This window comes from Copadichromis virginalis, linkage group LG11 (assembly GCF_057382275.1).
Source record: "Copadichromis virginalis isolate Kocher_CV1m ecotype Utaka linkage group LG11, C_Virginalis_male_GT1.1, whole genome shotgun sequence".
NCBI classification, from domain to species: domain Eukaryota; kingdom Metazoa; phylum Chordata; class Actinopteri; order Cichliformes; family Cichlidae; genus Copadichromis; species Copadichromis virginalis.
This window is the reverse complement of record NC_140628.1, coordinates 5076221-5094771: the sequence shown is the minus strand read 5'-3', so window position 1 is coordinate 5094771 and position 18551 is coordinate 5076221. Positions and strand designations below refer to the sequence as shown.

Sequence of the window (18551 nt, the reverse complement as noted above, 5' to 3'; positions counted from 1 at the left end):
ATCAGGAGAAATCAGAAGTATTTGTAATTGATTCCTTGATTGATCAATTGTAATCCCAATCAGCGGGAGCCAGCATTCTGGCTGGGTTAAAACAAATTCATGGTTTTAACCCGAAGGTCAATCTGAAAAAACATTAAAATGGCTACAACTGTTACTCTGATCAAGTCTGACAACTATCAACTATAACAGAAGTTATAGATTGGAGACTTTTGTGATTCATATACATGTATATGTCGTAGTATTTGTATTTGTAGTATTTGTATTAGTATTAAACTCGTCGTCTGGCATACATGGAAGTAAGGAGAAAAGAGAAGGCCAGTTTTACTGGATGTAAAATTCCTTTAAACTGTGCTTTTTTACCATGTGACTAAAATGCACCTTGCCCTTAAGTGGTTAACTGGTGATTGGACAGGTGTTAAGAGGTTAAAGTCTTAAATCTTGATTAAAAAATAAATATGAAACTTCTGCACAGAAACAATTCTTCTGTATTACGACTTTGGTCAGGGGAAGTTGGCTGCAGTCCAATTTAATTATTTCTTTACAGTAAAACTTTTATTTTAAGCAGCAAAATTAACTTCAACCTCTTCTAACTTCCATGGCTTTATAACCGTCTTTAACCCTGTTCCACACAGATAATAGCTTGTGTTTTTCAGGCGTCCCCCCGCGACACTTTGGTTTTTCTCACAACAGACAGTGACATGCTCCTTCCGGGCTAGTCCACTGGAACCTGCTTGTCCACCCGTCCTTCCACCAGCTTTATGTAGATCAATATTTGAGTAGCTGCAACAGAGGTGTGTTTGTGGAGCTCCCTATCTCTGTGGGGCAGCCTGTTATAGTGTCAGGTTTGGAGGATGGGAGTTCAGGGTGTGTGTAAGCCCAGGATGACCTGACAGCTTAGATATTTAATAACTGTTTTAACCTGGCCTTCCAGTGGCTGTGCTGCAGAGTTATGAATATGGCTGCACTTTCAACCTTACACCCCAGCGGGGCTTGAAAGGAAAAAACATGAAAGAACAGAGAGGATTTGGCTTTTACACTCTTCACCTCTATCATAGTGCTGGTAATAGTCAGTCTCCCCACTGGTCAAATGTAATCTCAACCCACACATACCTGAGGGTAAGGTTGCTCAAAGTCCCAGAAGAGTTAGTCAAAAGGGTTAGCTTTTATTTTTTATATAATGTTGTAATTTATTTTTTGGGGAAAACAAGTTTTCTTCTGCCTCAAGAATATCTTCCTTTAAATACTTTGTTTAGGTATTTAAAGTCACAATTTTCAAAGCTGGCAGTAGGAGCATCCATCCATCCATAGCTTGGGCTACTCCAAGACGAGGATGTATCTGCAATAAGATATATTATTCAGTATTTACTGTTTGATTTATAAGAGACTAAATATGGTGAACCATAATCTTATCTGATAAACGTGTGTTGTGATTCGTATTTGGCAAAGGTATTTAAAATAAAATCCTTCTTAACAACCATCAAATTGGTGTAGTAGCACTTTCAAAATCAAATATAGATTTATAGACACACACACACATTTTCTGGTTATATATTATTATAGTAATACAGTATTGGCATATCTAATATCTTCTCAGTCTTTAGTAAATGTACTCTCTTTTTGCTTTCACACCATGTTTTTTTTCCCAGGCACTCCACTCAGCAGCAAACCAACAAAGTCATCACCAGCACAAGCCAACTCATCAAACAGCTCTCTGATATAATCAGTGGCTCTTCACGGGTATTTTATGCTCCCTTTCCTCCCTCACTGAATATTAGTTTGAAGAATAAACAGTAGATTAAACAACATTTGAGCTAATTGAATCTAATTCTGTTTTGTTGCACAGCAAGACCGTCTGCGACTGACCAGACTAAAGACTGAGCTCTCTGAGTCTGTGCAGCGATATGGGGATCTCCAGAAGGTATTTGCATGATGAATGCACTCCTTTGACACCTGAAATTGATGCTATGGTCATTTAGTTTTACTGAAAAGAGAACTAAAGAGATGCTGTTCCACAGATGCAAAGTCACATTTGTGCTACTTGTTGTGAGAGTCCTTGACCCTGTCTCCTCATATGCTCCTCTTTCAGAAAATTGCGGAACGCTCAAGGGCCCTGCTCCCCCCAGCACAGAAAGACAAGAAGAAGGTGAGCTGATATGGAGAGCAAAATCCTCCTTTTGTTTCACTGTCATTCGTAACAAAGTAGGATGATGAGATGGCATTTCTCCGCTCAGCTGCATTCTCACAAGGGCTCCTTTGAAGCTCAGTCTGGTCTCTTCCACTCTGTTATAATACAGTGGACTCCATTCATCACATCCCGCTCTTGTGTGCTGTGAAATTTCTTTCATCTGATTCTAATTTTGTCACCGGTGACAGTTTATTTTCACCATGTGGCCCAGCGAGAGCCAAGAGATGGGAGCTTGTGTTGAAGATATTAAAGTAACTCCTCATAGCCTTCCCGTGCACAGTTCCTTATCCCTGATTACTGAAACCAGACCATATGAAGTTAAATGTATTGAATATTCTTTGTACATGAGATGTGCACAAGTAATAAAACAGCAAATTTATCAAGGTGAATTTACGCATGTGCTTAAGGTTTGGTTCAGCACTTGCTGTAGAAACACTATTACCAAGCATAAAATATAAATATTCAACCCAAACGGTGGTGTTTTAAAGGGGACCTGTTATAATCATTTTAGATGCTGGATGCTCAGATTTATCTAAGAAACCTCCCCAGACAGAAACTCTTTGTTCGCCCTTCAGACTTCGTATCACAAACGAGGGCAAAGCGAAGAGCTCAACTGTGATTTGTACCAGTTTTAACCTTCAAATATGTGATCGTCCCCCCCCTTCCAGTTATGCCAGTTTTAGAAATCCTTCCTAATGTTTTCTCACATGTGAAGGCTGGTGAATCAAAACAGCCCATTAAAATATTCATACAAGTAAAACTACTAACATGTTAAACATTATGTACTAATGCCGAAACCTGTTTATTCAGGTTAAAAACCTACTTGTCATGTGAGAAGTTATTAATAAAATATTTGTCAGATGTCCTCTCGTTTCTTATGGTAGTTTATTGTGCGTTATGTGTGTTATTAGCTCTCAGCTTGTTAACTGACATGAGGGGAATACTACATTGGAAGCTCAACACAGCCAAGCTTTATTTGCATTAACTGGATTGACAAAACTTAAAACCCCAGTCAGAGGTAACAGGTATCATGACAGCGTTGATCAATTTTCATGGTTAAGTCAGGCTTTGTGCTTCAGACTCTGTTCACACCCAAAGGTGCGGATCACGTGCCATATGACTCTTCTTCTGCATACAAAGATGCCTATAAGTACTCCTGACATAATGCACAACAGTGATAAAAAGCTATGAAGAACATTAGAAAAATAACAGTAAATGTAACACACTGGCATCACAGGCTTAAAGGACTTACCAGGGTGTACACTACTTCTCGGCCCAGCAGCTGGACTTGTTTCCAGCCCCTCTGTGACCATGATTTGGAAAAGCAAAGAAAATAAAATTCAACATTGCTGAAAAAAAAACACACAAGTATTTAATGCTGCAGAAAATCATTAATTTGGGGATTTAGTGCGAAGAACAGAAAATAAATATTTAAATTCCAGTTAATTATTTAAACACTGAGTTATTTCTAAGGTGACAGCCACACATTAGAGCTGTGACACCTTAAACTGGATGCATTTAAACAGTAATGCATACCATGCCATACGCTGATAAAGGAGATGTGGAAATCAGTTTATTTTGTCACCGATCAAAGTGAAATTCATTTTATTGGTTGAAGAGGTATTCTTGGTATGTGTTCTGTATTCTGTCAACTGCAGCAGTATAAAACAGACTTTGAACCAAGTTTAAAAACATTTTTACCTTTTCTGCATCATCAGTGGAGTTCATGTGGATTCAAGTGACAATGTGATGCGGTTTGCACTGCTGTCACTTTACAGCTGGACGTGACATTAGTAAGGTAACAACACATTAATACAAGAGAAAATCTCTACTGCACCTAAAACATGTAAATAAAGAATCAGTCGAAAATCTTTTAGCCAATTTCAAACCAAAAGTCAAGTTTTCAGCATACGTTACCATGGTGATTTAGCGAGGTAATAAGAGAGAAATGTTTGTGGCCCAAAACACTCTGACTTTGTACTTGACGTAGCACACTTAACCCATTAATCTTTCTTCATTGTACAACCCTCAATACTGCAAGGGAGATGGTTGGATCAACATTCAAAATAAGGAAAGCAACGTTTCTTTTTGAAATCTATCTTTGATCTAAAAATATCATCAAATCAGATCCATTCTTTCTCTGGACAATATATCCAACAGTTTTTAGAGAGAATAAAATTTCTATATTTTTTGTGTACTTTGCTAAGTTAGCTGGCTGATGTTATTGTTTGGGTTCTAGACATATTTGAGTTTCTTTTTAGGTTTTACTGGTATTCTAGTGTTGACCCTGAGATAGGCTGGCGACCTATTCAGGGTGTACCTCACCCCTCATAATATAGAATGAAAAAGACAGCTGCAAAAATAATCTTTTACACTAAGTGGATAAAGTATAGTGTACAATTGATTGCATGCTCAATCATCCAGGTAAGACACTTGAATGAGTAACTAAACATTTCTCCTACTGAAAACGGTACATCTAGATGAACAGAATCAACGTTTTGGGAGCTTAGTTCTTGGGACATTCATTTCTGATATAGCCTAGCATTAGCATTTAGCTTCTTGTAATTCCATTTTATAAAAGTACAAGCTTCAAATTTTACAAACTTGTACAATTTTGTAATATTAGTGTGAACATTATCTTGTAAAGTAAGTTAAAAAAAATATTTTGTTGTGAATATGTTTCTACTGCTGTAAATTGTTTGGGTAATTGGGGAGAAACTACAATGACATGTAGGTGTATCACGTATAGTTAAGAGGAAGCAGCTCTCTTTCTCACTCAATATCCACCAGGGTGTTTGAAGGTCTCAAACATGCTTTTCTGTTAAGCTGAAAGGAGAATGACTTGCAGTTTGAACTGGTTGAACAGTATTCTGCAAAGAACCATTGTTACTACACACACCCTCTAAAAAGCCATCTTATTTTTTTGCCCAAACAGAGAGATGACTCATGTGTATTAATGTTTTATGCCTCCCTGAAGGCCTATAACTAAGGTCTATTATTCTGCAAGCTTTAGAGATAAAGGGCTATGGAGGCGGCAAACTGTATAATACATTACACAACTTAAACTACATTCAATGCATAGCAGGAAGCTCTCTAATCAGTCCATATATTATGGAAGAATCAACTGGTCAAATATCATTTTATGTAACCACAACAACAATATTCTGACTTCTCTGCTGTACATGAAGTAGAAGACGTTAGTAGACAGGAAGTGATGAGAGGTACCCTGACGTTTGGAACGTCATCCTTATACATGCAGAAAATCACTTTTCAAACCAATGCAGACTGTTTCCCACACACATCTTCAAATGAACATCATCATAGATGACCGGAATCAACAGCAGGGAGCTGTGTGAACGTTTCTACCAGTGTGTGAACTTGTGCAATAATGTGTCAGAATGATTGTCTTGAGAGTCCCTTTCCATCCATGTAATGTACTAATATATTCTGGGGTGTTATGTATGTATGTATGTGGAGGAGTGAACACCCAGAGTGTGCTAAGGAATGGTGAGTCACAACATGGCCAGTAGACAGAGTGCTGTGACTAAGCCTGAGTTAGTTCCTGTGCTCTGACCCACACTGGTCCCTCTACCATGAATTAGCTGTGCACTCAACCACACAAAGGTGAAACACATTAGCAATGCAAAAGAGTAAGCAGACCTCGCTCCGTGTCTCTCCTCTTCCCTTATGCTTTTGCTTGCACATGAAACAAAATGTGTGCATGTACCACATGTAGCCTCAACATTCACGATCTCCACTAACACACAGTATATACTGATAATGGCTACACCACATGCTCGTAACAGAAATGTTAACAAATTTGTACCAAAGCAAATTCATGTTTTTAACCAGAAGGTCAATCGGGAAAAAAAAACATTAAAATGGCTACAACTGTTACTCTGATCAAGTCTGACAACTATCAACTATAACAGAAGTTATAGTAGAAGATTGGAGACTTTTGTGATTCATATACATATATATATATATGTCATAGTATTTGTATTTGTAGTATTTGTAGTAGTATTAAAGTCCTTAGTCAATAGACCTCTCTGCATTGTTATTAATCTCTGTCTCTCTTCCACAGCATGTCTTTATCCTGTCTCCCTTCTCTCACCCCAACCAGTCGCAGCAGATGGCCCCGCCCCTCCCTGAGCCTGGTTCTGTGGGAGGTTTCTTCCTGTTAAAAGGGAGTTTTTCCTTCCCACTGTCGCCAAAGTTGGGATTTTCTCTGTATGTATTAGTGTAGGGTCTGCCTTACAATATAAAGCGCCCTGAAGCGACTGATGTTGTGATTTGGCGTTATATAAATAAAATAAAATTGAATTAAATAAACCTTTGACACAAAAAACTGCTTATACAGTTTCTGTGATGTACACAAAGAGCAAAATACAGAAAAAATCTGCACTGATGCACTTGTAGCTGCTGATTTAAGAACAGGAAAACTAGGGAGCCAAATGTACAGCTGGAGGTTTGCTAAAAGAAATTGATTTAATGGTTAGCTTAAAGTAGGTTATATAATAAATAGGTACATAAACGTAACATTAATTAATCAATTTTATTTGTCAGTGCATTTATATTTATATAGCACTAAATCACAATAACAATCACTTTAATGTGTTTTATATTGTTATACTGTACTGCCATAATAGAGAGAAAACCATAGCAATCTCCTTTCCCTCTATAAGCAAGCACTTGCTGAAAGTGGGAAGAAAATCTCCCTTTTAACAGGAAGAAACCTCCAGCCGAACCAGGTTCAAGAAGAGCAGCTTTCTGCTGAAAGTGGTTGGAGCCGATAGTGGGTAATAATGTTTAGCTAAATATAATTAATTTTTGCTTACAAAATATCAAATGAAATAATAATTTTGAAGCAATAAGATCATTTAGCGAAAAGTGAATGAAGCCAAGACAAGATAAATTGAAATTACATTATAATAATAGAAATGCAAAAAAATTGTTAATGGTGCTAATTACACATTTGAAATGTGTAAAATGCTTAGTCAAAAATATATTTTCACTGCTGTTGTTATATTTTATTCGGACACATATCACTAAAAAAACCCATCAAGCTCAGAGTTGGATTGTCCATGAATTTTAAGATGAGAGATAAAAGACAGCAGTAACTGGTAGTTGCTGTGATAATAAGTTGCTGCTACTTAATCAACAACCCGAGCACTTGTATTCCCAGGCAACAGACAAAGTAACTGCTCACTGTCTGAATTTTTGCTGTTACTGCTATACCTTTTAAATCTAATAAAAGAAAATGTCTTTGCTCTCACAGAGTCCTCAGACTCCATCCAGTGAGCAGATAGAGGAGGGTCCACTGTTTGGAGCAGGCTCAGAGGGAGGAAGTCAGGCTTTCCTGTCTGAGATCAGTGAGGAGGACGTGGAGGTGCTCCGTCAGAGAGAGGAGGCCTTGCTTCAGATTGAGGTAAGAACAGTGACATATAATCAGCTCAGCTGAATTCATCAGACACAGAGCTCATATATTTCTCCTACTCAAACACCTACTAGAACAATTCCAATCAGCTGATGGTCAATGAACAGCTCCACAGAAGCTGCTGGAGATTAGAAGCCTTACTTAACTATGACTGCACCACACGCCATCAAAAAAGAAAAGAAAAATGGTGTGCGCAGTTTCCACAGTCAGTATAGGTTGTGCTTGTAATCACCACAGATGTGGTCCTGTGTACACATATGGACACTACTGTAGCCATCGTCTATTGCACCTTTCAGCAACTTTTTGCAGGCTGCCTGATTGTAAAGAGCTGTTTGTTGCACCGAAACTCTGCATTTTGTTGAGCTTATGAAACCCAGCTCAGCAGATCTGCACTGACACTCAGCTCCCCAGGTTTCTAAAATATTATACAGCAGTGGAGAAAAATACAGGAAACCAATATATGTAGTAGGAGAGGTTATTTGTTCTTAAAGCAGAGCTCATTTAGAGTGTTTTAAATTAACTGGTGTAATATAAGCTTACTAATGCTTTGGCTCGAGTCAAAAGAAAATAGTGTGGTCATATTTCTCGGTATTGTGTACATACATTGTAAAAATAAATAATCCAAACCAAAAATAAATTAGTTTTACTAATGAGCATTGTGTGCAGTGTGTGTATCATTTCCTGATAGATATTATCTGATTAATCTGTGCTAGTGAACTTTACTGTTGTCCAGAAGTGAGCATCAGTGAGACAGTCTGTTGCACTGATTCACTGATGCTCTTTCATTACAACCAGCACACACTGCTGTGTATTTGGATTTATTCTCACATATGCCCTCACTGCAAATAGTCCCTTATAAATCCATTCTCCTGTGTTGTATGAGCGCCCCTTGTTTTAGGAAGTGCCTCGGCCTTATTTAAAAAAATGAAAGTAATTGCCAATATAATAGAAGCAATAATGAGTCACTGTAGTGTCCAGTAATAGTCCTTTCACTTTCCGTGGTCAAGATTATCCACCAAATGCCAGACTACCCACGTCCGTGATGAAATGGAAACAGGTATCTGAACAAAACTTGATCCAATTCCAAAACATTAATTTTACCTTCTCAATTGAAGAACAAACTGAAGGCAGAGAGAACCACAAACACGCAGCAACTGAAGGGAGTAAACACAGAATTTAAGTATTCCATGTTTTTTTGTCTTCAAATAATTTTCACGCTGCTATTAAAAATAATCCATGTATATAAAATTGTTTATACATACAGTTTGAGCCTCTGAAAATGGGGTACAGTGTATTGAAATGACTGTAATTGAAAAGTTTTGTTAAACCCACTGAATTAAAGCTGAAAGTCTGCAATCACATCAATCATATCTTAGCTGTTTGCACACTACCAGAGTGGATTTTAAATCAGAGGTAAAAAGTGTCCAGGAACGTATGAAACTAATAGTAAGCCTCTTTACTTATACTCCTAGGATTACTAAACTTCTTGCACCGCAATGACAACTCATTTCCGTGTGCTGAAGTTATATGCAGTAAAAATAAAATATGCTGGCCATTTACTTTTAAAACAACCACATACCTGAAATACCACAGCTGAAGAAAACACTCTAAAAAAAACGATGAAGAAAAACAAATTAGGCATTTGTTTTCTTCAAATACTGCCTCCCAGGAGGCCAACACATGCCAAGTTAGTAACTAGAAACTCAAACAGGCTTCGTCTTCGTCTCCCACCTCCAAAAGCTTATTAGTATTTTGTCACAGTACCCCCATGCTTCTGCAGGATATTGAATGCTGCCCAATTACTAAGGTGCTTATAGCCTTGTTTGTTCCCTTACCTAGGTAAAATGTGTATGGAATCATAATGCTTCTCAGCTAAAAAAAGTCAGCCACTCTGTTGCCAACACCCTTATCAATAATTGGGAAGATGCCCTTTCATTTGGGTGCTTATCCTGATTGCCAGTATTAGGTTAAGTGAAACTAGATAACAGAATGACACACTGGCTATGTTGAACTCACGTCATGGTAAAAGCCTCAGGTTGAGTGTTCAGTGCATTTTCAAAAAGGTATAGGGACTCAGAACATGCTCTTCAAAATTAGGGCAAATATCATCCTTGTTAGCTGCCAAATGCCACTGCTATGTTTGGCATCTCAAAATATGTCAATAAGCAGGTTAATCAGGGTGGTGCCCACTGTGGTTTTAGGCGCCTTCTTGGTGGAACCCAGGTTAAAGCAATCAGGCTAAGACTATCGTTAAAAAAGACTTGAAAATTAACAAAGAGATTGAAAATGATAGCAACAGACAATGGCCCTAATCCAGGAAGCACCTCACAAATCTGGTTTTCTGTTCAAAAACGCAAGTGAACTTCCACTCTGAGTCAGTTACCATGGTAACAGACTGTGAACTAAACCTGCTCACTGGCAGGTTTTCTTCAACAAACTCTGAGTTTCTCTCTGACTCCTCCCCTAATGCTGCCCGTGAAACAGCTGAGTGCCACTCGATAGACTGTGGGAGGCAGCTGAGGGGTACCTGCAGGCCACGTACAACATATATAGTGCAGGAGGAATGCTGCTGATTTCAACTGAGGATATAGTCAAGCGTTACAAGGAATTCTTTGAGGACCTCTTCAATCCCACTGACATGTCGTCTGTAGAGGAAGCAGATTCTTTAAACATTAAAGGGTTACCATCCCAAAGCCTAATACGGGAGACAGGGAAATCACTGCAGTTTTTCAGCACATCAAAGTGAAGTTAATTTTGATTGAACAGGTATTCTTGGTATTTTTTACTGTATTCTAGTCGCTAGCCTAATAGTATGTTGAATATGAATATGAATATTCTTTATTGTCATTGTCACAAGTACAATGAAATTGAAAGATGTCTCCGGTCAGTGCAACATCACGAAAGATAAATACTTAAAAACTATAATAGATAGGATATAAAAGATAGAAATACATATAAAATACAGTATTCTCATACGGTAAATACACCCACGCAATCCAGGCCTAAGGCCCCATACAGACACTCAACATACGACCTAGTTGATATATCACTCAAACAATCAATCACTCAGTCAATTTGTTAGCGCATCCAACAAAACATGTCTAAAAGCATTCCAACATCAGGGGCACAAATGACAACAGGGGCAATGAGAGTCATCTACTTTTAGTAGCATTAAGACATGATATTGCAATTGGGTAGAAACTGTGTTTGAGTCTGTTAGTCCTTGTGTATGTTGTTCTGTACCGTTTACCTGAAGGCAGCAGTTCGAACATGGAGTGACCAGGGTGTGAGGTGTCCTTTATGATGTTATGGGCTCTTTTGAGGCAGCGGGAACTGTGTAGGTCTTTCAGTTTGAGGAGAGGGCAGCCGATTGTCCTTTGGGCAGCATTGATTACTCCCTGGAGTGCTTTCCTCTGAGCCACTGTGCAGCTAGCGTACCATATGCCTATGCAGTACGTTAGTATGCTTTCGATGGAGGCTCTGTAAAAAGACACCAGCAGTCTCTGTGTGATGTTGTTCTTCCTAAGCACTCTCAGAAAGTACAGTCTCTGTTGTGTCTTTTTCAGTAGCTCAGAAGTATTCACACTCCAGGATAGGTTTCCCTCTATGCTGACTCCCAGGAAGCGGAAGTCTGCCACCCTCTCCACATAGTTGTCGCTGATGATTAGTGGTTGGATTTCTGTCTTGTGTCTTCTGTAGTCAATTATGAGTTCTTTGGTCTTTTTCGTGTTTAGGAGAAGGTTGTTATCCTTGCACCATGAAGACAGCCGCTCCACCTCATCTCTGTAGGCAGACTCATCTCCCCCAGATATGAGCCCCACCACAGTAGTGTCATCTGCGAACTTTACTATGGTGTTGCTCTGGTGGGCGGGGGCGCAGTCGTGTGTATAAAGCGAGTAGAGCAGTGGACTAAGCATGCAGCCCTGTGGTGACCCAGTGCTTAGATTTGGGGCTGGAGATGTGTAACATCCCACTCTCACTCTCTGTCTGCGGTCGGTGAGGAAACTGTTGATCCACTTACAGGTGCTGTGAGGAAGCCCTAGGTCTTTTAGCTTGGCGTCCAGTTTGTATGGAAGAATGGTGTTAAATGCCGAGCTATAATCCACAAAGAGCATACGCACATAGCTTCCTTGCCTCTCCAGATGTGTTAGTGCTACATTGAGTGCTGTTGCTATGGCGTCCTCTGTCGATCGGTTTGCTCTATAGGCAAACTGGTGTGGGTCAAGGCTGCTGGGTAGCGCTGCTGTGATGTGGTAACGCACAAGTTTCTCAAAGCACTTCATCACCACCGGGGTTAGTGCCACTGGTCTATAGTCATTTAGGCTAGAGATGTGAGGTTTCTTGGGCAAGGGTATTATGGTGGAGGTCTTGAGGCAGGGTGGGACGCTTGACTGTTCAAGGGATTGGTTAAAAATCCTGGTGAAAATATAGGCAAGCTGGTCTGCGCAGTCTCTCAGCACACGTCCTGGTACACCATCTGGGCCGGCTGCCTTCCTCGGGTTAACAGCCCGCAGGGTGCGCCTCACTTCATGCTCCTCCAGAGTGATGATGGTACTGCTGCTGTGGGCTGTATGGTGTAGCTGTTCCTCTGAGGCATAGGGTGCAGTGACCTCAAAGCGTGTGAAGAAGATGTTCAGCTCCTCCGCCAGTGCTGGATCACCTTCAGCCATACCTGATTTGGACTTGTAGTTTGTCAGCTGCTGGACACCCTGCCACACCAGCCGGCTGTTCTTACTCTCCAGGTGGTTCTCGATCTTCTTCCTATAGTCCGCCTTGGCCTTCTTAATGCCTTTTTTCAGGTTGGCTCTAGCCCTGCTGTAGCTCTCCCTGCTTCCGGACCTGAAGGCGCTGTTCTTCTCTTTTAACAGCTGCTGGACTTCCCGGGTCATCCATGGCTTTTGGTTGGTGTAAACCCGGATCTGCTTGTCTACTGTGACAGTGTCTATACAGTGTTTGATGTAACAGAGGACACTGTTTGTGAACATTTCCAGGTCTTGATGTTGGAAAATATTCCAGTTGGTTCCGTCAAAGCAGTCCTGTAGCTGTTGAGAAGCGCCCTCTGGCCATGTTGTTACAGTTTTAGTGATGGTCGACGCAGTTTTCCTGATTGGGGCATATGCAGGAATTAGGAGCAAGGATAAATGGTCAGATTGGCCCAGATGTGGTAAGGGTCTTGCCCTGTAGCCCTTCTTGATGTTGGATTAGACTTTATCTAAGGTGTTAGCCCCTCTCGTGGTACACTTCACATGCTGGTGGAAATTTGGGATAGCTGTTTTTAAATCCACCTGATTAAAATCACCCGCTATAATGTGCACTGCGTCAGGGTATTTATTGAGTTTATTGTTGATGTTCGTGTGCAAAAGCGCTAGTGCCATGTTAGTATTTGCATCTGGCGGTATGTAAACAGTTGTTATTACCACAACAGTGAACTCCCGTGGAAGATAGATGGGCCTGCATTTGACAGTCAGATATTCTATGTCCGGAGAACAGTGACGGTCTATGATCACTGTATTAGTACACCAGCTGTTATTCACGTATATGCAGATTCCCCCTCCTTTTCTCTTACCGGAATTGTTTGTTCTATCCTGGCGCTGTGCAGTGTAGCCTAATAGCTCAATGGCAGAGTCCGGGATGGACTGATGCAGCCAGGACTCAGTGATCAGAAGAATACATGAGTTTTTGATGTGATTGTCCGTTGTTATTTGTAACCTTAGTTCGTCCATCTTGTTCGCCAAGGATCTGACATTCGAGAGATATAAACTCGGGAGCGGTGGTCTAAAAGGCTTCCTCCTTAGCCTGGTTAGCACGCCAGCCCGGCAGCCTCGCTTCCTCCTTCTCTCTCGTCGCCGTCTGCGTCTCCCTCCCGCCGGAATAGTAATCCAAGGAGCGCCCGGTCTCCTCGCTACTTCCTCTGGTATTTTGTGTGAGTGGATAAATGCCATGGTCACGCTCACACGGTAACTCACTCCGATCTTAAGAAGATCATGTCTGCTGAAGATGTTATTCGCTTGACTGATCGCGCACAAAACAGAACATAAAACGTACAAAGGTAACAAAACACCGCACCGACCAGTGGTACATCGAGCTGCTGCAACTGTGTGCGCCGCCATCTGTTCAACTGCTACACTGTGTTAATATATACAAAGCCTCACTATTTGGATGATTGACCACTGTAACCACTTAACATCGACCAGATGTTTTGGGAGACAAATCCATGCCTAATCCAGACCTTCCCAATGTGTGCCCCCCCCCCACACACACACACACACAAAGAGTGGGCACAGAGCCATGGCAGGGGGGTCGCGGTATGAAAAAGAAGAAAACAAAACGCTTGGACACTGCTAGCACGGGGCGCCCACAGAAACCCAAAGCAGGAGATGAAGCGTCGCTGAATATGTTTCCAAACCAACTTCATTCTAAGCTAAAGACGAGAAAATCTGGTGAAGCAAATCTTCCCTTTGGCTTCACCTGCACAAGTGCCGAGGTAGGTCTCCCTGCAGGATTGGTTTTCTCTGCGTCAGGAGCAACGCTGGGCTCTTCAAATCACGGACAAACAGGATCCCACATTCTTGATTTTTACAAACACTTATTGTAATGACTAACTGCTCCTGACATTTTGGAGATGTTTGCTCTTTATACAGTAAAGTTACAGCAGGATACAAATAATATCAGGCTGATCCTGCCACGATTTGTTCCCCCGGTTCAAATCACAGACAAACAGGATCCTACAGCTGTTTATGTTTTTAAACCCATTTTGCACAGAGAGGCATTTTTTGAAAAATGTATTGATAGCAATGTTGAATATTGTAATGGGCTAAGTTTCCATTCAGCTTAAACACTCCCAAAAAAATCTCCAGGACGCAGACGGTTGAACTCCAGGAGTTTTTACTGGGCACTTTTGTGAAACTGTAAACACAATACAATGAAATATATGAAATGTATTATAGATGCAATAAGCTCAAAGCATCTGGCTAGTTATTACAGCTTGACAGCCTAGCCGCACAGCTTATATGAGACACAATAAAGCCAACCGAATAACAGACAACAGTTCAAAACGCTTCAACGCTTAATTGTACAAAATGAATTATACTCACAGACTATGCCTTAGCGGAGGGAAAAGGATTAAACCTGTAACGGTGGAGCTGGCGACTGCGTGAGCCCACACACCAATATCCAGAGCCACACGGTAAATTTACTTCCTGACTCCCAGCGTGCACTGCTCTCATGTTGTCATGGTTACGAAAATACACAAGTCGCTCTAAGCTGCGATAACGAGATAAAAAGAACACATAAGAACACATTTCTGGAGGCATAACACTCCCCGCTTGGGATCTTTAAAGAGCCCACATCAATTGGCGGAATCGGACTTTGGAGAAAGAAGCAGAACTACTTCTGTAATAGGACGAGAGAATCCTCTTCTATTTCCATCCTTGACGACCTCCACTTCGACTCTCCGGACCAATCCGTCCTTCCCTGGAAAGGTTTTTGTGATGATGCCCATGGGCCACTCATTTCTCTCTGCCTGATTATCCTTTAAGAGAACTACGTCCCCTTCTTGAAGATTCGGCTGTTTCCCTTGCCACTTGTGCCGAAGTTGCAGTGTTTTGAGGTATTCACGCCTCCATCTGTTCCAAAACATGTCTGCTAAGCTCTGAACTTGTTTCCACTCCTCTCTGAAAAGATCTGCTTCCTCGAACTTGCTTGACGGCAAAGGAGGCGTGGAACCTGTTTTGAGAGTCAGGAGCATTGCCGGTGTGAGGATGCAGGGCGACTCCGGGTCGGATGACACAGGGATGATCGGCCTTGCGTTCATAATTACAGCTACCTCGGCCATAAATGGCCTGTAAATGGCCTGTATTTATATAGCGCTTTAAGCGTGGTCAGAACCTCGTGTGTCGGGCGAGACTTTCTCTGTTCAAGCAGCATGCAGTCCAAGATACGGCGGGCGATGCCGATCATCTTCTCCCATGCGCCACCCATATGAGATGCATGGGGTGGGTTAAACACCCAGGTGCAGCTCTGTTTGCTGAGGTACTTCTCCACCCTGTCAAACCCTGGGTTTTCCTTGTCCATCCCCAGCTCACAGGAAGCGCCGACGAAGTTAGTTCCGCAGTCCGAGCGTATCTGCTTCGCGGGGCCCCTGACCGCAAATAATCTCCTCAAGGCGTTAATAAAGCTGCTAGCACTCATGGCTTCGATCACCTCAATGTGCACCGCCCTGGAACACATACACGAGAACATCACCGCCCATCGCTTGGAGTTCGAGACTCCTCCTCTTGTGCGGCGTGAAACGACGTCCCATGGTCCAAAGACATCGACACCTACGTAGGTGAAGGGAGGTGCTACTTGTAGCCGTTCTGCCGGCAGGGCTGCCATCTGTTGATGTTCGGCCTTCCCTCTCAGTTTCCTACAAGTGATGCATCTGTAAAGCAGACTGCTGATACAGCGTTTGGCTCCCACGAGCCAAAACCCTGCAGCCCGAATGGCACCCTCAGTAAGATGTCTCCCTTGGTGTTTTACTGCTTCGTGATAGTGGGACACAAGCAGAGTGGCGAGGTGATGCCGGCCAGGAATGATGATGGGATGAGTCTCGTTCATGCCTAAGCCTGACTGCTCGATCCGACCTCCTACCCTAAGTAGTCGATCCTGGTCCATAATGGTGTGCAATCTCCACAAGCTGCTAGAAGATGGTATGTTGATTCCCGAGTTGATGCACTTGAGCTCTTCTGCGTAGCACTCACCCTGGACACTCTTTACAAGGCACACTTCGGCTCTCAGCAGCTCCTCTTCTGTAGGACGACAAATGTGCCAGCCTCGACATTCGCTCTGCGTTGAGCAAGCGAAAGAGCTAGCTACGTGGATCAAATGTGCGATGGCTGCACGGAGTGTGCTGAACTTGGAAAAGCGTTCAAAGCGATGACGGCGTACCACACCTTTGGCGATGTGGGTGAGTTTCGTCGTCACCTGTGGACGCACTTCGGCATCGATGTCGGGGTCGACAAGATTGTACGTCTCTTGAAGCTCGGATGGATGCCCTGATGCGTCGCAGAGAAAGGCTGGTCCTTTGAGCCATGGTGTGCTGCTGAGCAGGGCTGATGCTACAGTTCTACGTCAGCTGGGTTGAGATGCGTTGGGACGTACTTCTACTGACCGGGACAAGGTGACTGAAGGATTCGTTGGACCCTGTTGTGTACGTAGACATAAAATCTCCTTGACTGGTTGTAGATGTATCCCAGTACGACTTTGCTATCTGTGTAGTAGGTGATGTTGTCAAACGTTGTGTCCATCTCTGCAACTATCATCTCAGCGATCTCGACAGCGAGCACGGCAGCGCAAAGTTCAAGTCTAGGGATAGTTAAGCCAGGTTGGGGAGCCAACTTTGCCTTCCCAAAGACAAAGCCAATCTCGGTCTGTCCCTGCTTGCTAGTTACCCTGATGTAGGCTACGGCTGCTATTGCTTTGACCGATGCGTCGGCGAAGACACAGAGTTCTCTCCTTAGGGCACCTGTGGTGGAGAGGGACGTATAAGGGCGTGGTATTTGGAGCCCCTCCAGGTCTTGGAGAGACTGTTTCCATCTAGTCCACTCGATCTCCATGTCTTTGGGAAGGGGTGCGTCCCAATCCTCCGCTTGCAAGGTGAGTTCTCTGAGTATCCGTCTTCCGTCAATTGTGATGGGTGCGAGAAACCCTAGGGGGTTGTATAGGCTGTTCACGGTCGAGAGTACCCCTCTGCGGGTGAACGGCTTCTGATCGATCTCGATCTGGAACGTGAAGGTGTCCATGCGCATGTTCCAGAACAGTCCCAGGCTACGCTGGATAGGCAGATCATCAATGAAGAGATCTAGGCCATTGAAATCCTGAGAGTGATCCTGGGGGGGGAATGCTCTGATGACCGCAGAGCGATTTGATGCAACTTTGTGCAGCCTGAGGTTGGAAGCCGCAAGCATCTTCTGCGCTTGTTGGAGAACTGCGATGCCTTCTTCCTCTGTGCTGAAGGACTTTAAGGCATCGTCGACATAGAAATCACGGTCGATGAATCTCCTGGCATCGCTGCCGTAGTCGGCCTCTGCTGCCTTAGTCGGCCTCTGCTGCCTTAGCCGCCCGCTGCAAGCAATACACTGCGACGGCTGGCGAGGGGCTGTTACCAAAAAGATGGACCCGCATCCTGTAATCCACGATGTCAGAGGTAGGGTCGTTGTCTCTATACCACAGGAAATGGAGAAAATCCCGGTGGTCCTCTTTCACGATGAAGCAGTGGAACATGTGCTCGATGTCAGCAGTGATTTCAACCTGCTCCTTCCTAAACCTCATAAGAACACCTAGTAGGCTGTTATTAAGATCGGGACCAGTGAGTAAAACATCATTGAGCGATACTCCCTCATAGGATGCACTGCTGTCGAAGACCACGCGGATCTTGTCCGGCTTCCGAGGGTGATACACACCGAACAGGGGCAAGTACCAACGCTCCTGACCAGGTTGCATGGGAGGGGCGGCTTCTCCGTGCGCCTTCTTGAGCATCTTCTCCATAAACTCTAGGAAGTCAGCTTTCATCCGTGGTCGTTTTTCCAGTGAGCGCCGAAGTGAGACGAGGCGTTCGAGAGCCTGTTTCCTGTTGTTGGGGAGTCGCCGTCTCGGTGACCTAAACGGCAGAGGTGCGACCCAACTGTTGGAGCTGTCCTGGCAACACTCGGCTTCCATTATTCTCAGAAACTCTACATCTTCCATGGATGGAGCAAGTTTGTGGTCGTTGGGAGTGCGAGCGAAGACAGTTTGCCCCAAATTGTCTCCAATTAGCATCGTCGAGGTTAGCGCTGGATGATGTTGATAGTCACGTGCTTGTCCAAACACCTCTGTCACTTTGATCTGGTTGTTACATGGCTGGAGATGACTTGTACGACCGTTTCCTAGAACGGCTGTTTTGTAACTTCT

At 42.9% G+C, this 18551-nt stretch overlaps 1 protein-coding gene across 4 annotated transcripts in view; it reads left to right on the top strand.

The window, feature by feature from the left end:
• tsnare1 (T-SNARE Domain Containing 1) overlaps positions 1-18551 on the top strand; it is a 274342-nt gene that overhangs the window by 149019 nt on the left and 106772 nt on the right. For all 4 annotated transcript variants that reach the window (XM_085472891.1, XM_085472888.1, XM_085472889.1 and 1 more), the window contains exons 5-8: positions 1647-1737; positions 1844-1918; positions 2087-2143; positions 7464-7613. In XM_085472891.1, coding sequence (XP_085329017.1) covers positions 1647-1737; positions 1844-1918; positions 2087-2143; positions 7464-7613 — 373 coding nt within the window. The remainder of the gene's footprint in view (positions 1-1646; positions 1738-1843; positions 1919-2086; positions 2144-7463; positions 7614-18551) is intronic.